The 22,127-nt window shown below is 41.8% G+C and overlaps 3 gene segments (V, D, J or C); 1 reads left to right on the top strand and 2 right to left on the bottom strand.

Moving 5' to 3' along the window:
- Positions 1 to 6,456: 6,456 nt before the first annotated feature.
- Positions 6,457 to 6,946, bottom strand: LOC137064417 (immunoglobulin kappa variable 1-9-like). The segment is given in 2 exon segments: positions 6,457 to 6,764; positions 6,862 to 6,946. Coding segments are annotated over 2 exon segments (357 nt in total).
- A 6,026-nt stretch (positions 6,947 to 12,972) lies between these two features.
- On the bottom strand, positions 12,973 to 13,664 carry LOC137065582 (immunoglobulin kappa variable 3-11-like). The segment is given in 2 exon segments: positions 12,973 to 13,481; positions 13,579 to 13,664. Coding segments are annotated over 2 exon segments (375 nt in total).
- An 863-nt stretch (positions 13,665 to 14,527) lies between these two features.
- On the top strand, positions 14,528 to 16,266 carry LOC137064385 (immunoglobulin lambda constant 7-like). The segment is given in 3 exon segments: positions 14,528 to 14,563; positions 14,774 to 14,822; positions 15,944 to 16,266. Coding segments are annotated over 3 exon segments (408 nt in total).
- The last annotated feature ends 5,861 nt before the right edge of the window (positions 16,267 to 22,127 follow it).

Raw genomic sequence — 22,127 nt, 5'->3', positions numbered from 1 at the left:
GACAGAACGAGGAGACACACTGGAGACAGAACGAGGAGACACCGGAGACAGAACTAGGAGACACACTGGGGACAGAACGAGGAGACACACTGGGGACAGAACGAGGAGACACACTGGAGACAGAACGAGGAGACACACCGGAGACAGAACGAGGAGACACACCAGAGACAGAACGAGGAGACACACTGGAGACAGAACGAGGAGACACACCGGAGACAGAAAGAGGAGACACACTGGAGACAGAACGAGGAGACACACCGGAGACAGAACGAGGAGACACACCAGAGACAGAACGAGGAGACACACCGGAGACAGAACGAGGAGACACACTGGAGACAGAACGAGGAGACACACCGGAGACAGAACGAGGAGACACACTAGAGACAGAACGAGGAGACACACCGGAGACAGAACGAGGAGACACACCTGAGACAGAACGAGGAGACACACCGGAGACAGAACGAGGAGACACACCGGAGACAGAACGAGGAGACACACTGGAGAGTTGGAGTATCGTGGAAGAGTCCTTGAGGTTAGCATAAGCTTGAGGTGTGAACGAGACCGGACAGTGACTGAGAGTGAGTGTGAGCTTCAGTGCTGGCAGTGATTGCGGTGATGATGAGCTGAAGGTGTGTGTGATCAGTGGTCTGGAGATGGACTGCGCTACAACACCAGGTGGCGCTGCAGAACTTTCTCAAAGTAGGACGACCTCTAGGGGTTAATGTTAATACATTTATTATTATCTTCTTACAGGTCCATCTAATCTGTTCATTTTTATGTCATCATTTAAGTATTTGATTTGTTGTGAGATCCAGTGGATCACCAGACGTTCAGTGCTCGTTACCCCGCTGAGAGCAGCCTTACCTCAGCTAGTCCTTCTGGCGTTTGCCGCTGGCACTGATGTCTCTGTAGTGGTTAAACATGAGATACATCTAACTGCTGATCTTTGGTCTCATGAGTCTATCATTTGTTCCCTGGCTAATCGTTCTGGCTGAGGGCAAAGTGAAGTGGCATTGGACAGGTCAAATGAGAAGAACGGTCCTTGAAAACAACGCTGGTGTCCAGGTGTTACACACAGAGGGACACAGAGAACAGATGATGGAATAATAACAGCGTTTATTGAAGAAACAGGTAGAGAGCGGCTCAGGTGAGTTCAGATGAATGCAGAGGATCACTGGGTAATACTACTCTTATTGCTTGCAGATGGCGATGGAGATCAGAGGATTGGAGCGAAGGAGACGTTAGAGACAGAACGAGGAGACACACTGGAGACAGAACGAGGAGACACACTGGAGACAGAACGAGGAGACACACCGGAGACAGAACGAGGAGACTCACTGGAGACAGAACGAGGAGACACACTGGAGACAGAACGAGGAGACACACTGGAGACAGAACGAGGAGACACACTGGAGACAGAACGAGGAGACACAATGGAGACAGAACGAGGAGACACACCGGAGACAGAACGAGGAGACTCACTGGGGACAGAACGAGGAGACACACTGGAGACAGAACGAGGAGACACAATGGAGACAGAACGAGGAGACACACCGGAGAAAGAACGAGGAGACTCACTGGGGACAGAACGAGGAGACACACTGGAGACAGAACGAGGAGACACACCGGAGACAGAACGAGGAGACACACTGGAGACAGAACGAGGAGACTCACTGGAGACAGAACGAGGAGACACACTGGAGACAGAACGAGGAGACACACCGGAGACAGAACGAGGAGACACACCGGAGACAGAACGAGGAGACACACCGGAGACAGAAAGAGGAGACACACCGGAGACAGAACGAGGAGACACACTGGAGACAGAACGAGGAGACACACCGGAGACAGAACGAGGAGACTCACTGGAGACAGAACGAGGAGACACACCAGAGACAGAACGAGGAGACACACCGGAGACAGAACGAGGAGACACACTGGAGACAGAACGAGGAGACACACCGGAGACAGAAAGAGGAGACACACCGGAGACAGAACGAGGAGACACACCAGAGACAGAACGAGGAGACACACCGGAGACAGAACGAGGAGACTCACTGGAGACAGAACGAGGAGACACACTGGAGACAGAACGAGGAGACACACTGGAGACAGAACGAGGAGACACACCGGAGACAGAACGAGGAGACACACCGGAGACAGAACGAGGAGACACACTGGAGACAGAACGAGGAGACACACCGGAGACAGAACGAGGAGACACACTGGAGACACACTGGAGACAGAACGAGGAGACTCACTGGAGACAGAACGAGGAGACACACTGGAGACAGAACTAGGAGACACACTGGGGACAGAACGAGGAGACACACTGGAGAGTTGGAGTATCGTGGAAGAGTCCTTGAGGTTAGCATAAGCTTGAGGTGTGAACGAGACCGGACAGTGACTGAGAGTGAGTGTGAGCTTCAGTGCTGGCAGTCATTGCGGTGATGATGAGCTGAAGGTGTGTGTGATCAGTGCTCTGGAGATGGACTGCGCTACAACACCAGGCGGCGCTGCAGAACTTTCTCAAAGTAGGACGACCTCTAGGGGTTAATGTTAATACATTTATTATTATCTTCTTACAGGTCCATCTAATCTGTTCATTTTTATGTCATCATTTAAGTATTTGATTTGTTGTGAGATCCAGTGGATCACCAGACGTTCAGCGCTCGTTACCCCGCTGAGAGCAGCCTTACCTCAGCTAGTCCTTCTGGCGTTTGCCGCTGGCTCTGAAATCTCTGTAGTGGTTAAACATGAGATACATCTAACTGCTGATCTTTGGTCTCATGAGTCTATCATTTGTTCCCTGGCTAATCGTTCTGGCTGAGGGCAAAGTGAAGTGGCATTGGACAGGTCAAATGAGAAGAACGGTCCTTGAAAACAACGCTGGTGTCCAGGTGTTACACACAGAGGGACACAGAGAACAGATGATGGAATAATAACAGCGTTTATTGAAGAAACAGGTAGAGAGCGGCTCAGGTGAGTTCAGATGAATGCAGAGGATCACTGGGTAATACTACTCTTATTGCTTGCAGATGGCGATGGAGATCAGAGGATTGGAGCGAAGGAGACGTTAGAGACAGAACGAGGAGACACACTGGAGACAGAACGAGGAGACACACTGGAGACAGAACGAGGAGACACACCGGAGACAGAACGAGGAGACACACCGGAGACAGAACGAGGAGACACACTGGAGACAGAACGAGGAGACACACTGGAGACAGAACGAGGAGACTCACTGGAGACAGAACGAGGAGACACTGGAGACAGAACGAGGAGACACACCGGAGACAGAACGAGGAGACACACTGGAGACAGAACGAGGAGACACAATGGAGACAGAACGAGGAGACACACTGGAGACAGAACGAGGACACACATTGGAGACAGAATGAGGAGACTCACTGCAGACAGAACGAGGAGACACACTGGAGACAGAATGAGGAGACTCACTGGAGACAGAACGAGGAGACACACCGGAGACAGAACGAGGAGACACACCGGAGACAGAACGAGGAGACTCACTGGAGACAGAACGAGGAGACACACTGGAGACAGAATGAGGAGACTCACTGGAGACAGAACGAGGAGACACACTGGAGACAGAATGAGGAGACTCACTGGAGACAGAACGAGGAGACTCACTGGAGACAGAACGAGGAGACACACTGGAGACAGAACGAGGAGACTCACTGGAGACAGAACAAGGAGACTCACTGGAGACAGAACGAGGAGACTCACTGGAGACAGAACGAGGAGACTCACTGGAGACAGAACGAGGAGACTCACTGGAGACAGAACGAGGACACACACTGGAGACAGAGCGAGGAGACTCACTGGAGACAGAACGAGGAGACTCACTGGAGACAGAACGAGGACACACACTGGAGACAGAACGAGGAGACACACTGGAGACAGAACGAGGAGACACACTGGAGACAGAACGAGGACACACACTGGAGACAGAATGAGGAGACTCACTGGAGACAGAACGAGGAGACTCACTGGAGACAGAACGAGGAGACACACCGGAGACAGAACGAGGAGACACACCGGAGACAGAACGAGGACACACACTGGAGACAGAACGAGGAGACTCACTGGAGACAGAACGAGGAGACACACTGGAGACAGAATGAGGAGACACACTAGAGACAGAACGAGGAGACACACCGGAGACAGAACGAGGAGACACACTGGAGACAGGACGAGGAGACACAATGGAGACAGAACGAGGAGACACACTGGGGACAGAACGAGGAGACACACTGGAGACAGAACGAGGAGACACACCGGAGACAGAACGAGGAGACTCACTGGAGACAGAACGAGGAGACACACTGGAGACAGAACGAGGAGACACACCGGAGACAGAACGAGGAGACACACTGGAGACAGAACGAGGAGACACACTGGAGACAGAACGAGGAGACACACTGGAGACAGAATGAGGAGACACCGGAGACAGAACGAGGAGACACACCGGAGACAGAACGAGGAGACTCACTGGAGACAGAACTAGGAGACTCACTGGAGACAGAACGAGGACACACTGGAGACAGAACGAGGACACACACTGGAGACAGAATGAGGAGACTCACTGGAGACAGAACGAGGAGACTCACTGGAGACAGAACGAGGAGACACACTGGAGACAGAACGAGGACACACACTGGAGACAGAACGAGGAGACTCACTGGAGACAGAACGAGGAGACACACTGGAGACAGAATGAGGACACACACTGGAGACAGAACGAGGAGACACCGGAGACAGAACGAGGAGACACACTGGAGACAGAACGAGGAGACACACTGGAGACAGAACGAGGAGACACACTGGAGACAGAACGAGGAGACACCGGAGACAGAACGAGGAGACACACCGGAGACAGAACGAGGAGACTCACTGGAGACAGAACTAGGAGACTCACTGGAGACAGAACGAGGACACACTGGAGACAGAACGAGGACACACACTGGAGACAGAACGAGGAGACTCACTGGAGACAGAACGAGGACACACTGGAGACAGAACGAGGACACACACTGGAGACAGAATGAGGAGACTCACTAGAGACAGAACGAGGAGACTCACTGGAGACAGAACGAGGAGACACACTGGAGACAGAACGAGGAGACACACCGGAGACAGAACGAGGAGACTCACTGGAGACAGAACGAGGAGACTCACTGGGGACAGAACGAGGAGACACACTGGAGACAGAACGAGGAGACACACTAGAGACAGAACGAGGAGACACACTGGAGACAGAACGAGGAGACACACTGGAGACAGAACGAGGAGACACCGGAGACAGAACTAGGAGACACACCGGAGACAGAACTAGGAGACACACTGGAGAGTTGGAGTATCGTGGAAGAGTCCTTGAGGTTAGCATAAGCTTGAGGTGTGAACGAGACCGGACAGTGACTGAGAGTGAGTGTGAGCTTCAGTGCTGGCAGTGACTGCGGTGATGATGAGCTGAAGGTGTGTGTGATCAGTGGTCTGGAGATGGACTGCGCTGTAACACCAGGTGGCGCTGCAGAACTTTCTCAAAGTAGGACGACCTCTAGGGGTTAATGTTAATACATTTATTATTATCTTCTTACAGGTCCATCTAATCTGTTCATTTTATGTCATCATTTAAGTATTTCATTTAATATTGTCTATTATGTACACTTATATGTATTTTTATGCAAGATACTGTTTGGGCCTCATCACACACCCGACACAAGTGTGTTTTGCTAGTTTCAGACCGACACAGTTAACCAATCAGCTGCTCTGTAGATGATGATGCGATCGCTTCTTAACGAGTTAAAGACCGGCGCCATCTAGAGGCTCATGACAGAACTAGCTCAATATTTTCTTTCTATTGTTTGTTTTCTTATAATATTATTATTGTGTTATATTTCATTTTTGTATTGTGTTGAGTGTGATGGTCCATCAGCAGCTGCAGTATCTCTCAGCTATGGGTGGATACTCATTATTCAAACCATTAAATAGTCAAGCTATTATTTCAACAAATGTTTGCACCTGAAGACAATATATATATATATATATATATATATATATATATATATATATATATATATATATATATATATATATATATATATATATATATATATATATATATATGTGTGTGTGTGTGTGTGTGTGTGTGTGTGTGTGTGTGTAACATAGGAATGTAAATCTTTCTGTGGTCAAATGGAAAGAGAGCCTGTTAGCCTTTAAAAAATGAAGGGTAGTGGGACTGAAACAAAGACTAATTATGGGATATAAGATTGTGGTACATGCATACATCATAATAACTAAATAAAGTGTGTGAAAGGTTTGATCCCCCATTGTGTTGTGTGTGATGGTCCATCAGCAGCTGCAGTATCTCTCAGCTGTATCAGTGCAGTCACTGTGACGTCTGACTGACACAGGTTTTTGTACGACTCTTTATCACTGTGTGAACACTGGACCACTGTGTAAACTCAGACAGTAATAATCTCCTGTATCTTCAGTCTGGACTCCACTGATGGTCAGAGTGAAATCACTGCCAGATCCACTGCCACTGAATCTAGATGGAGCTCCAGTATAAAGGCTGTTTATGTAATAAATCAGGAGTTTAGGAGCTTCTCCAGGTTTCTGCTGATACCAGGCTAAGTAGCTGCCGTATATTCCTACATCTATATGACACTCTATTGAAGCTGTTTGACCCTGTTGGAAAGTTTTAACTTCAGGTTGAGTCAGAGTGACTCCTCTGGATCCTGAAGAAGAGAAAAGAAAATCAATCAGTGTTTAAAACTACTATCATCATCTACTTTTACAAGAACACCAAAACCAGAGTCAACATGTTTGTCTTACCTTGAATAAAGAGTGAAATGGTCCAGATGAAGATGATGATGGTGTTCATTGTTGTTCTTGTGTCTTGTGTGATGATGAAGATTGTGTTCTGTTCTGCTCTCAGTCATGAAGTGTTAAACTCACAGCACTATAAACACTCTCAGACTGAAGCATGTGCTGACAATGCAAAGAAGTGGGCAGGATTTACAACAGCTTGAGCTCAGAACACACTCACACACACTAGAGTTACACAATGATCATTTCCATTCTAATGTCATTTTTCTGTATTATCCTCAGCTCCACTCACTAAAGATACCTGCTCCACAATTCAGTTACTCCCTCCAATGCATCTACCAGCTCCGCATCACAATAACCAAATGATTCAGCATCTGTTGAGTCCTGTAGCAGCAATGATACTGCCATCCCCTGAGTCCCGGTCTTGCACTTGGCCTAAAGCCTTTGTTGTGCCACACTATATTGTGCCGAGATGCGGCTCCAGGAGGGAAATGATGAATTCGATGTGAATGGATCTCTCCTTTCTCTTACCCTGAAACTGAGATCTTATAATGAAGGCCTTGCAGGAGAAAAGATTAAGTACACAGCATATCCAAAGGATGATCAGTTTGAAAAAGTTGCTGAGTTCTTGACACAAACCCACCCATGTTTGCGTGAGAAAGGAACTCAGACTGGGTGTTGTGGATGGAAGCACTACATTAAGATCAAGATGATGAACTTCTTCACCAAGCTTGGCTGAGCTGGACACCCAAAGTCTGTCAACTCACTTAAAAACAAACAGAAAGACATGTGGCCCTCTAGTGGGGAAGTACAGAAGTGTAATTAAAGGGATTGACTTTCCTACAGTAAATAATACATTGTAAAAAAAGATTAGTTGACTCAACTAAGCCAAGTCATCTTGTTGTTTGAGTTCATTTGAGTCAACTTATAGTGTCAAGTTTATTACACTTCAAAACACGAGCTGATGCTACATGCAGTTTGTTGACTCAACTTCTTGTATCAACTAAGCTGAACTTGAAAAGATTATTTGAGATAACTTTAAGAGATGTTGGTTGGATTTATTGTATCAAGTTCCTAAAACTGTAAATCAAGTTGGCTCAACATGGCATACATCATTGATACAACTCGCAGTTTGTTGACTCAACTTTTTGTATCAAGTAATGTGGACTGGAAAACATTACTTAAGGCAACTAAAAAAGTTTAACTTATTTTAACAAGTTAGGGCAACATTATTATTTTGTTCTCATGCTCTATTGCCAAGTTACTTGAGTTAACAGAAATTTCTAGATTTCAAAAATTTAAGCAAACTAATATCTACAAAGAATCTACATGAGAATTGGCCTGTCAAACTTAAATATTAACACATGAAAAAATGGATGAAAAGACAATTCAATAAGGACCTTTATCAAAAGCCTAACAAGTCCAACTTCAACCAGCCTTGCTTCAAAATAAGTGCCAATGGATGTCATGATGTCAAAAAAACACCTTCCTTGGGACATGTTAAAAAAATTAGCGTGACACACTTTTGCTTTGGGCTGCTCACAAACTGAAATTACACTGTCCCACACATAAATAATAATATAATACATAAAAATAAGAGCCTTGTCTGAGTTCAACTGAGTCCATTCTGAGTGAACGTGAAGAGTTGCTGCAGTAAATTGCAGAAAGATTTGTAAAAACAAAACAAAATGAAAGCTTTCACACCCTCTTAAACATCCACGCTCTTCCAACTCTTTAAGGGCTGGTAAAAAACTGGAATTACACCGTGTCCTGCTTATAAAAAGAAGAAGATAAAGAGCATCCTTCCCACTCGGTTCATGTTTGTGTAGCAGGGTGAGTAAGTTCCCTCCCCTGTATTTAGAGTGACGGCCTATCAGCATTTGAGACCGGTCTATTTAAAACCCTGTGTCCTACCTGAGGGTGCGTCGTTTCAAGCTCCGCCCCCATGGCGAGGGCGCGCCACCATTCAGTGAGGGAATGTTTGGTCTTCAGCCCTGCGGTGATGTGTGTGTGCAGGCTTTTGTTATGTGTAGGTAAGCTAAATGCTATTGTTTGTCCATGTTAATATGTTGTTTGTGGTAACTCTCGTTCATTCAATTCCAGTGGTTTTAATGCAAACGTGAGCCGCGGTGATTCGTGCTGTGAGTAATTGTACAGCTATGCGTTTCCGTAAAAATCACTCGGTACGTATAATTAACCTTTTTGACTAACGTTTCAATTTAGTGAGCTAACCAATTGTTGTTTTAGCAGGAGAATCAGTTCCTTCACGGACGCTCGGCATAGATGATGCTGGGGTGACGGTCTCTTGCATTAAACGCGTTTGAGCTCGCGCTGCTGTTTTGTTGCTATTACATGTCCGACTGTTTTATTGCCACTCGGTTTTCCTGAAAGTCTGCTGTTACCACAGTTTCATCATTGTGCTGTTCAGTTTTATCATCTTAATAGTAACTGTTTCTGAGATTATCGTCTCTGAGGTCTGAGCGGCCTTGCTGGCCGATCTGTTTCCGCCGACTGCCACCTGTTTGATTCTAGTGGCTGTATATCAGGACTGTGTGTGTTCAGTCAACGTATGTCACCTCACTCTGACTTTGTAACTGGACTGCTAGAAGTCCGAGTGAATGTTAAGTGTGAATTTGTCTTTAATATAATGTAGGGATATTTTCACCTTTTAATTTTGTTTTCTGTTGTTTTTGGTTGGTGTTGTCATTTAATTTGTTAGTTTGTTAATTTGTTTTCTGGATATCGACGTCCTGCTGCCATAGTGTGGTGTTCACACCTAGTGCTGTGTTTTCTTGTATCCAATCTTCACGTGTGGTATGGGTGTGTATTGTATCACGGGAACGTTCTAAATTGGACAGAGGCCCAACCCTCCAGATACTTCCGCTTCTGGCCATTTTGTATTTGTATTGTGTGTGTGTGTGTTGGATGCAGATTGGCGACTCCTGCTCTGAAGTTGTCTTTTATTCAATATTCATACAATAAAGTGGTAATTTTTCATACATGCGACCTGCATCTCTTCACCCATATAGATAACGAACCTGTGGTGTCTTAACAAAAGAGAATTTTCTTGGTATCGTCCCTGGCGAATTTCCAGGGTGGCGTAGTCGCTGAATTAAATCTATAACTCTCCCTTTGGAATGCCACATTTGCTCTACAACATAAAATACAAATTAGTGTCCGCAAGATACATTTCCTCCACAGAGAGCAATAGAGATCTGTTAGAACATGAAATCATAAAAAACTGTCGTGACCCACAGAAGGGCTTTCTTTTCCTCTTACTACATAGTGGACAAATGGCAACAAAATTAGATCACTTCCTCAGGGCCAAATGCAGAAACCTCCTCCTGAGCCATCCGTCTAACTGAGCAGCTTATTCTTCAGAGACTGGACCCTGGGAGTGCACATCTCAGACCCGATTCCCATGAACAGGCGCTGAATCACCTCTAAACTATAGTCAAGGTTCAGCATGTACAGCAGGCCCATCAGGTTCACAGAAGCGTTTGGTTCATCACCGAGATGACGATGGCAACATCGCTGTAGGAAACTGGAAGGGGATCCTTCACATCTTCAACGACCAAAAGGATTCCAATCCCCATTCCCCCGATGACGTCCTCCTCAGGATCTGTTGGCTTCATGGAAAAAACAAAAAAACTAAAAGGTGCCTGTGCTTTAGACATGTTTTGCTATATAGTGTATCCACAGAGGATGCCTGAAATGATATGTGTAACCATCATGCCCATTGAGAACTAGTTTTTGTATCATTGAACAACATTTTGCTGCTTACCTCACATCTCTTCATCAATGTGGAAGGATTTTCCTTCATGTACCATGGCAGTCCCTGCAAAGCTGCTGCTCTCTTCCTTTGGTTTGATGCCTGCAAAAACACAACATGTGAAGATATCAGAACTCTGATTTTTGTCAACCCTCATGACGGAAACTGAGCTTATAGTTCAAAGAGGTAAATTAAACTCTGACCTTCTCACTCACAGGTTTTATTCAACAAACAAACAACAAAGTTTATCTCCATCCTCCCCATCTTACAGAGCCATTTTCTTATTCATTCAGTCTGATCTTACTGATGTCCATTGCCATGAGTCTGGTGAATTCATTGATGATCTGTGTGGAGAACTAACATTACAGTTCTAGTTCAACTTAAACGTCACCTAAATGTTCACATTTCAGCACTACAACTGACATGTTTCAGACATGTGACGAACAGTAGAGACCTGTCTCAAGGTTCATATTTCATTAAAGGAACACTCCACTTTTTTTGAGAATAGGCTTATTTTCCAAGTCCCTTAGAGGTAAACAGTTAAGTTTTACCATTTTTGAATCCATTCAGCTGATCTCTGTATCTGGCGGTAGCACTTTTAGCTTAGCTTAACAGCTGAACAGACTAGGGCAGAAGGAACGAGGAGAGCAGATTCAAACTGGTGAGTCAGAGAAGAGTCAGTTCACACCCAGCAGTAATTCAAAGGAAAAAAAATGTCCGACTTGGATTCAGTCTTCCGACCTTTTGAATTTGACTAACGTAATATGTGTAAGAAATATAATAGTGCTTATTATGAAGACAGCGAGAGCGTGCGCGCTCTGCTCTTTCTCTCTGTCTCTCAGTTAAAGGAACTGTATGTAAGAAATGTATTTCAATGAATCATAAAATGGCCCTGATATGTCACTAGAAATTAAGAAATCGTGTTCATTTCAAACACTTATATCACTGACAGCAGTAGTCCGGCCAGGATATTGGAAGGCTTTAAGATCCAGCAGTTGGCCGGTGCCGGCTGGCCGCTCCCGCTAAAGCAAATCCTGTTACTGCTCGCGATTTGATTTCGGCAGTTTGGGCGGATGCAAATAACGTGATTATTGTTCATGAGTCCAACATTCAGCCATGCACTCTCCCTGAGGGGAACACGTCTTTCACTATTGCAAGTTAATGCAGTTAAATAGAGAGAGAGAAAAAACATTTGATATTAAAGTAACCTGTAGCGTATTCATAAACTCATTATTCAAACGTTTAATTGAAAAATGTGCATTTTAATTTATTCATACGTGGTTGCAACAACATTTATTTAAACATTTTAAGTGCTATTTTTTAAAAATGTTTTATAGGCTGAAATTTGACAATTTTGCCAAAGACCGGTAGAATGCAGTGAGACTAAATAGGGTGTGAGGATGATCTGCAGCTGGTGCGCTGATGGAAACAATGATCAGCCAAGCAGCGGCTCCGCCCCAACACAGACACACACACACACACACACACACACGAGAATGAGACAGCGAGTCCATGAACCGTGACAGGATTGTCCTAGTTCATCCCAAACATCACTTACAGAACTCGGGACTGCTGAGCAGACGTTGCCAACTGGGCAGTCCAGACGAGGCAGAGTTATGAAGCCTCCGGACAGGGAGTCAGGGAAAGAGTGGTCAAGACTTGTGGAAGTGATGTGCTAGTAACCTCTCCTTCTTAGTTATTCATGTTCAATGGTCATTGTTGAGATAGATTGTGTCAATTTGCGTACAAAGAGGTGCTAACCTTTCTTTATTATTATTTGGATGTGTAAGTTTTGTACAAATTACAGGGATAAAGAAGAAACTGCAATTGTTTAATATTTGTAATATCTACAAATGTCCCCATAAAGACAGTAAAACCTGAGACACCAGCCAGCGGTCCCCACTTTTCAAAATGCTTATAAATCATAGAGGATGAGTTTCCTGTGATGGGTAGGTTAAGTGTGTGTGTGTGTGTGTGTGTGTGTGTGTGTGTGTGTGTGTGTGTGTGTGTGTGTGTGTGTGTGTGTGTGTAAGATGGGTAGGTTTAGGGGCAGGAGCGGTGTAGGACAGAATATATGGTTTGTACAGCATAAAAACCATTTCGTCTATGGTGAGCCCCAGAAAGATAGCGCACCAGATGTCTGTGTGTGTGTTTGTGTGTGTGTGTGTGTGTGTGTGTGTGTGTGTGTGTGTGTGTGTGTGTGTGTGTGTGTGTGCAAGATAATACATCACTTGGGACATCACAAATTGCAACCAAAGGGATTGACTTTCCTACTGTAAATAATATAGATATTGTACTGGAAAGTTTTGCAGGGACAAACACCACTCACATGTTCTCCACATTTTAGTAAGAGACATAAGATTGTGTTACATGTTTACTTCCATCATAATAACTAAATAAAGTGTGTGAAAGGTTTGATCCCCCATTGTGTTGTGTGTGATGGTCCATCAGCAGCTGCAGTATCTCTCAGCTGTATCAGTGCAGTCACTGTGACGTCTGACTGACACAGGTTTTTGTACGACTCTTTATCACTGTGTGAACACATACTGACTGTTGATCCAGTGTGCACTCTGACAGTAATAATCTCCTGTATCTTCAGTCTGGACTCCACTGATGGTCAGAGTGAAATCTCGTCCAGTATTTGCTGATCCACTGCCACTGAATCTAGATGGAGTTCCAGTATAACGGTTAGATATCTGATATATGAGGAGTTTAGGAGCTTCTCCAGGTTTCTGCTGATACCAGGCTAAGTAGTTGCTTAATATTCCTACATCTATATGACACTCTATTGAAGCTGTTTGACCCTGTTGGACAGTTTTAACTTCAGGTTGAGTCAGAGTGACTCCTCTGGATCCTGAAGAAGAGAAAAGAAAATCAATCTGTGTTTAAAACTACTATCATCATATACTTTTACAAGAACACCAAAACCAGAGTCAACATGTTTGTCTTACCTTGAATAAAGAGTGAAATGGTCCAGATGAAGATGATGATGGTGTTCATTGTTGTTCTTGTGTCTTGTGTGATGATGAAGATTGTGTTCTGTTCTGCTCTCAGTCATGAAGTGTTAAACTCACAGCACTATAAACACTCTCAGACTGAAGCATGTGCTGACAATGCAAAGAAGTGGGCAGGATTTACAACAGCTTGTGCTCAGAACACACTCACACACTCAACAGAATATTTCACTTTCAGAATAATCAGTGATTAATATAATATAATAAATCATTATACACATTTATTAGTTGTGATATATTTCGTTTATGTTTTTCAGGCTGATGAGACACTAGAGTTGGACTTTATATTGTCATCTATCAGTGGATGAAGCATTTTCAGCTTTCAGTGCCGCTGTAGAAATAATCTACTCACTGTCATGCAGTTTCATTTATATCCAGTGAATGTTTATGATGATATGATGCTATCGAGATAAAGTGAGTCGATTTCAGCTGGTCATGTGATCTCAACATGATGGCCAATATACGGAGAGACAGAAGAAGATTTTTCTAGGCCACTGAAATGATGAGAATCATGAGTGTAGATTAAACATATTTGTCAAACACAATAATGATTATTTCTGTTTGAGTTCAGTTATGTGCTACACCTTTAAGAGCACGCTAACAATGAGAAATCATGAACTAGATAAATCCATTTTACTATATTTAGAGTCAACCAGAAAAAATGTCCATTATGGTCTTTGAAATCAATGTTGACGTGTCGCTATCTGGGGAATATTTTTATGTTGCCTATTTCCCACATGTCTGAAGTTCATCAGGACTCATAATCAGATCATATGAGACTAGATTAAACAATGAGCATCTGAAAGGTTCAGAATTATTGATTATTTATTTGATTTTTCTGTCAATCCTGAAGATTGAGCTGCATATGAAGAACAGAAGCATCATTATGAGAAACTCCACAACATCATCCATGATCAAAGAGGTCAAAGGTCACCTCAGAGGTCACAGCTCATCAAATATATTTCTTTAAACAGTGTTATATCAGAAATCATTGAGTCAATCTGAATGAGTGAGTGTTGAGAAGAGCTGAGGAGCTTCTAATATCAGTGTGTTGAAGTGTTGTTTCTCTCTCTCTGCTGGAGTGTGTGTTCACTCGAGTGGAATAGAGGTTTTTGTACGAGCGTTTCATTAGATTGTATCACTGTGGTGGACATTCGGTGGAGGAACCAAACTGGTGATCGGTAAGTCTGTCTATTTAATTACCGAATAAAAAAATACAGTTTAGATTTCAGAAAGTGTTTTACAGTCGAAACAAGAACAACATTTATTAATGATAATGATTATTAGATATTGTGCTGAAACTTTACTTGAAGCCTTTATGTATAATGCATTATAAAGATATTCATAATGGAGATTATAATGCCTTATATCTTTTCATAAATAATTGTAGCCAAAGTTAAAATGCATTATAATATTTGCAAATTCCTTGTTGCGTCTGAAATTGGTTGTTTGTCGTGAGTTTTAATGTGTTATAATTTCTAAAGGTGTAACAATGAATAGATAATATTATAATGTGTTATAACTGTGGTTACAATTATTCATGAGCTCATACATGCATTATAATGTGTTTAACAATTCATAATTAATGCATTAAATACTTTTATAATGCATTGTGTATAAAGGCTTTAAGTGTTTCTGATATTGTGTAATAATTATTTAATCTGAATCAATGATATTGTCATGTTTATACATTCAGAAGAACGGCATTATTCCTTTCAACAACAAAATCTAAACATATTTCCATAAAGCGTCTCACTATGAGTTTATTGAGTTTATTACAGGTTTGTTTTCCTTCATTTATTTCTACACTGAGTTCATATATAGTTCATCTTTTATTGTAGATATCATACATGGAGAAAAGAGATTTGACATCAGAATGTAAATGTTGTACTTTCTGTCGTTCAGTCAATGATACTGAATCTCTTTTGCTCACGTTGTGATTATAATTCAGTGCTTTATAATACAAACACAATTTATGTGTGACTTTTAATTCTGTTTGAAATTGAGTTGAATATCTCAGTAAAATGTAAGAACTTTATGTTGTGAGTTAAAAACTGCTGTAATGAAATCAGTCGGTGTATTACAATGTTCAGTTTGATTGATGAGGTTTGATGTAAATGTATATAGTGATTGTGTCGTTTGTATATTGTATATATATATATATATATATCAGCTGTAGTGATGTTGAAGGACATGAAGGATCAGATTGTGAGTGTGATTTGTCCTGCTGTTGAAATGCTGTGAATGAAAGTGCAGTGTGTGTTCTTTGTGTTTGTGAATGTGTTGTGTTTGTCTCCTGCAGCTGGTCCCACAGTGAAGCCCTCAGTGTCTCTGCTGCCGCCCTCTTCTCTGCAGATCTCTGGAGACTCAGCCGCACTGCTCTGCCTGCTCAGCTCTTACTCTCCACAGGGGGCGCTGGTGAGCTGGACACTGGACGGGTCAGAGGTCACCGAGGGGGTTCTGACCAGCGCAGAGAGCCAGCAGGACGATGGCCGCTACAGCCGCAGTAGCGTCCTGACCCTCAGCAAAGCACGCTGGGAAGAGGGAGAGGTGTACGTCTGCAGAGTAACACATGATGGAGCTCCTCCTCATGAGGTCTCGTTCCACAAGAGCTCTGAGTGCTGATGTTTCTCTCCTGAAGATGAGCCGTATCTGAGTGTCCTGTGTCAGGCAGGATTCACATGAGTCTAGTGCTGCAGCTGTAGTGATTTACAACTCAATACTGAAAGAGAGCTCGCGTGTGTCAAAGCACTGTGTGATCTTTCAATCTGCTGTGTTTGCTGCAACATTCAATAAAGCTTCTCAACAAGTTCACTTTGTGTCTGACAACATCATTCAAGTAACAGATGAAGATGCAGGTGCTTTTCAGAAGGTTGATGTAGCAGTAAATGTCAAATAAAGCTCTTGGGGTTTGAACATGGTCTCTGGAGACAGAGCTGCTCTATTCTGAGAGGATCACAATCACTCCACCCTGACAATGCAAATGGGATTTTCAGTCTCACTCTTTGATTGGTTACAGGATCTGGACTGGAACAGACCACTTTCACTTCTGCTACACATTTACATTTACAGAAGGGGCTGAACTTTAATATATATAAATATAATATAAATCATTAAAATCATGATCTCAAATCAAGAATCAGCCGTTGTGACAGTAATTGTGTAAGAATGTAAATCTTTCTGTGGTCAAATGGAAAGCATCTCGTCCAGACAGCAGAAGTGACTGAATGCAGTCTGTTCAGTTTGATTGACAGGGATCATATATTACACCTAAAACATGATGATCATATTAAAACACTGACTCATTCTCTTCATAAACACAGATTGATGTTGATTGTAATGATATAGTGTTATTAGTGTGTGTGCTGTGATCAGTGTTGTGTGTGATTGTGTTGTTCCTGATATCATGGTGACATTGATACAATGTTGAGTTTTGATCCAAACCATCATTTTGGTTGAGGTTGATATTTCCGTGTTTAAAGTGTACAGATGATGGACTAATATCAGCGTTTATTGAAGAACCAGGGGTCCGTTGTTCGTTCGTGGCTAACTCAGTTCGCTGGATTTGATTGTTGGCGATCTCCGATTGTTTGGTTCTTTGACGCTCATCCTGGACTTGCTGTCATAGCAACGGCTTATTTCATGTAAACAGGATTAGATGCATCTTGAGCTGATCCTTAAAATCTGTCCCAGCCACTGCTTTAATATCAACAGTTCAATAATAATTGTATTAATAATAATGATAATATAAAAGTTTATTTGAAAATAATATTATAATGTTGTGTAAAAGTTGCGTATAATCCTATAGACACAGTCACTTGATTGAGAGATTTATTTGTGAATTGTGATGGAATAATTTCTTTATAGTTGTATTGGAGGTTTACACACATTGTGCAGTTAGTCTGCGTCGTGCATTAATGTGAGTGATGACGGATATTATGGGATGGCGGATGCAGCTCAAGAGATGCAGATCATTTGATCTTAACTGTTAAGAAACTTTAATTAATACTGCCACGTAACAAATCTACTTCAAATTGAATTAAAAATGAAATTACAACATTGAAATTAAATATAAAGGACCGGTATCCCAGAATGCATCTCACACCAACCAGCAAGCGTCAATAGCGGATGAGAAAGCCTGCATAATTAAAAATACGACTGTTAATGTGTCACAAAATGTAGTTTTAAGAGTATTTAAGGTGAGAATGTAGTTGTTTAAAGCTCAAATCTGTCGTTTATTGATAAAGAGAGCGCTTATTTGAACATTTAATCTGCCGAGTTGTGAGATCCAGTGGAAAATATTACTGTTATCGTGTCACGTAATGCAAGGCCGTAACCATGACTTGAACATTAGGGAGACCAATAAAGACACTGAACAGTGAATTAAACTCTATTATATTATTATTAGTCCCAAGATTGCTCACATTGGTGAATAAATACATTGATCCGCTGTTAATATTGGAGTTCCTAGTGGTCTGGTGGTCTCTATCTGCCCTGATATAGTTTGTTTCTTCTTCATTAAAATCAGAGATGTTCATCAATGATTGTATATTAAGAGCAGGGACACGTCTGAGTTAGATTGACGCGCTTGACTGTGTGTGTGAAGACTGTGCACGAGCCACAAGTTATTAAGCCTACTGTTATTGTGTCCTGCACTGGATAGGTGAAAAATAAAGCCCTTTCTGATCCTCACCACTCACATTTTCTCCACATTTTAGTAAGAGATATAAGATTGTGTTACATGTTCACTTCCATCATAATAACTAAATAAAGTGTGTGAAAGGTTTGATCCCCCATTGTGTTGTGTGTGATGGTCCATCAGCAGCTGCAGTATCTCTCAGCTGTATCAGTGCAGTCACTGTGACGTCTGACTGACACAGGTTTTTGTACGACTCTTTATCACTGTGTGAACACACCACCACTGTGATAACTCTGACAGTAATAATCTCCTGTATCTTCAGTCTGGACTCCACTGATGGTCAGAGTGAAATCACTGCCAGATCCACTGCCACTGAATCTAGATGGAGTTCCAGTATAACGGGTTGTTGCGAAATATATGAGGAGTTTAGGAGCTTCTCCAGGTTTCTGTGAGTACCAGGCTAAACGATTACCATAACTATCAGTATACACACTACTGCTGGTTTTACAGTTTATTCTGACGTCTTGTCCTGGTTGAGCTGTTATTGATGGACTCTGAGTTACTGTGATCTGTCCTCTACACTCTGAAAGAAAACAGAAATGAAAATTACATATATTTTACAAGTTAAAGGAATGATTAATCCTGAATAGTTTAGTACAAACCTTGAATAAAGAGTGAAATGGTCCAGATGAAGATGATGATGGTGTTCATTGTTGTTCTTGTGTCTTGTGTGATGATGAAGATTGTGTTCTGTTCTGCTCTCAGTCATGAAGTGTTAAACTCACAGCACTATAAACACTCTCAGACTGAAGCATGTGCTGACAATGCAAAGAAGTGGGCAGGATTTACAACAGCTTGTGCTCAGAACACACTCACACACACTAGAGTTACACAATGATCATTTCCATTCTGACTAATGTTATTTGAGTTAGTTCAGTAGTTTTATTTGTATTGTGACTGAAAGAATCCAAAATAATCAAAGATATTTTGATATTTTTCTTTGAACAAAGACATTTGTTTTACTGTGTTCCACCCCCCTCTCTCTTATCAGTGGGGCTGTTTGGGATTCCTAAAGACAAAGAGATGTTGAGGGCCTGTAGGCCAAATGGTGCCACACCTGTAGTACAGTGGGGAAAGTCTGGTCTGACTGGTCAGTTTGAATGTCTCAGGGTTTCAGTCACATGGTCAAGGGATGTATAAAAGAAGATTACAACTGTTGCTCGAGGTCTTCTTCCTCTGACGGTCTTTCTTTTCCCCTGGGGGTCTCTTTCCTCTGACGCTGTCTTTTTCTCTGGCTGTCTCTTCTAGGGCCTTCTTTGGCTCTTCTCTTTGCTCTCTCTTTTTCTCTCTCTTTCTATCTTTCTATCTCTCTCTCTCTCTCTCAGGTAACATTCTAAACATGCTGGGTACGATTAATGGTATAAGTTTTATCATCTCATTCATCTATTTTGTAACTATTTTAAGTGTAACCATAACCGGATTTTGTCATTAAATTCTTTCAATTATAAATGATTTGCTAACTAGTTTTGGTTTGGTATTGACTTTGAAGTGCTCGCTATTGCAATACAATATAGTCACATTAAAGCAACGCTCTCCCACATATTTTGCTATTGTAACTGCGCTTATTTCCGTCGTTGGTATAAGTTGCAGTGGGTGGTTATAGACAAGAAATGTGCAGTTTTCTACCATCACGCTGATAACGTTTCTTTAGTCGTTCGGCAACCCTGCAGTCAGAACCACTGTAGGCGATCCACCCTTACATGACTCCTGAGGGTTTTAATGGTATTCTTATCCGTACTTTGTGTTGTTTTTAATGAAAAGAAGAAAAAAATTGAGAACATAATTTACATTGCTTTATTTTTTTGTAAGGTAAAATAAATAAAATAATTATTTGTAGTAAAATAAACTCATGTTAAACTCATAAACTCTTGCTCATGTTTGAGCAAATTACTCTTATACAAAAACAAATGAATGTAAAACAAATGAAATGAACAATCTTGTCCTGTAAAAGAGCATACAGTGGTGTAGAGCAACATGGCTGGGGATGCAGGAAGGCTGCAAAAGGACACACAGTGTTTATCCGTTCTTCTGGAGAAAGATGAACATATTTACATTTGATCATGGACCCATGTCCACTTCATTTAGTTAATTCTGTGTGGTTAGAGCTCCATGATAAATTGATAATCCATATCTCCCATGATTCTGAAGAAAAATTACACCAGGGGTTTTCAAACTTTATAATGCCAAGGACCCCCAAATATGATGAACCTTTTTGAGGGTAAATACAACATATTGTTTTCCATCTTAAATTGGTTATTAATGTTTGATGTATAAACCTGAAGAAGAACATTTTCAATTAAAAAAATGATTTGTATACAACTTTCACAATAAATGCATGCTTGTGTACATACTATGTTAAGAAAACAATATATATAAAAAAGGGGGACTATGAGAAAAAGTCACTAGAGACACAAAGCAAACAATTCATACAGAAAGCATATACAATTCTGGATTGTATACGGCAAGAAAAGAGAGAAACATTTAGAAATGAACCAATTAGAATATTCGGTAGACTTGATCCATTTTGGCTTTGTCTTTATTCTGTGACATTTTCTGGGGACCCCTTAGAACCTTCTGGAGGACCCCTGGGGGTCCCCGGACCCCAGTTTGAAAACACCTGAATTAGACAACTAAAAAGAACACGTAATTTACTATAGTACGGCTGATTCATTCAAGAATGAGGCAGTCGTCTATGAACAGGTCATAGGTCCGATTCATTCAAACACTGAATCATTCAGTAACACACACTGGTGCTGTGAGACGTGTTACGGTTCTGCTGTGATCTGTGTTTGGAACTATTTTCGCTGCTGAAATTGAACAAAAACAGTCAATATTGCATCTACAATGTAAGTGACTTTATGTTAATCAATTGTTAAGGAAGGGTCATATGATGCTGGATGGTTTTCAGACGGTTGGTTGCGAAACAGATTTACTTCACTTTTCAGAAAAGCTAAGGCTGAATTTTATTTATCTGAAACCACAGAGAATCTAAATGACCCAAAAAAGTTTTGGAAAAGTGTTAAGTCGTTATCTACACGACTAAACCAACAGGTTTACCATTATCTTTAGTTAAGAATGGTGTGTCTATATCTGACAAAGTAGAAATGTTAAATTGTTTTAATGAGCGTTTTGTATCATCTGGGTGTTTGTTTAATTCTATTGCCCCTATAGTGTCGGAGTCGATAAATTATACTTTTATTACTGCCAAAACTTTCAATTTTAACCTGTTCTCTGTTGCTGATGTTCATAAAGCCCTGAAACAATTAAATCCTCGAAAACCTGCTGGCCCAGATCACTTAGAGCCTTTCTTTTTAAAATTAGCTGCAGATATCCTAGCTGAAATCGGACTCATCTTGACTGAGGCCCCACTCAGGCTGAACCTCTGACTCATCTTTTTAATCGTTCACTAAGTCACAAACAAAATGCCAATGGTTTGGAAGTCTGCATATGCTTTACCACAAGGGCGTAGGTATGGTCTCAGCTTTGGTGGGGACATCCCACCAGGTTTGCCCAGATTATATAGTCTATTATTTATTACTGAGTATGGAAATGCCCCATAGTATAGGAATTAATACGATTATTAATTTATGAGGCTTTTCGGCCCAATCCAGTACCATAATAATAATAAAACAAAATACTCTTTACTTGCCAAGTTCATAAATGATTTTCAAAACTGATTTGGAAAAAAAACACAACATGCACACAAAATTACTTATTTTCAATATAAAAAAATGATTGTGGACTGGATTTTTTTTTTTACCTCTTATCACATTATTGAGCATGTCAA

Source organism: Pseudorasbora parva, chromosome 25, assembly GCF_024679245.1.
Source record: "Pseudorasbora parva isolate DD20220531a chromosome 25, ASM2467924v1, whole genome shotgun sequence".
In the NCBI taxonomy this organism is placed as follows: domain Eukaryota; kingdom Metazoa; phylum Chordata; class Actinopteri; order Cypriniformes; family Gobionidae; genus Pseudorasbora; species Pseudorasbora parva.
The sequence above is the reverse complement of the archived record's forward strand: the minus strand, read 5'-3'. Positions and strand labels throughout refer to the sequence as shown.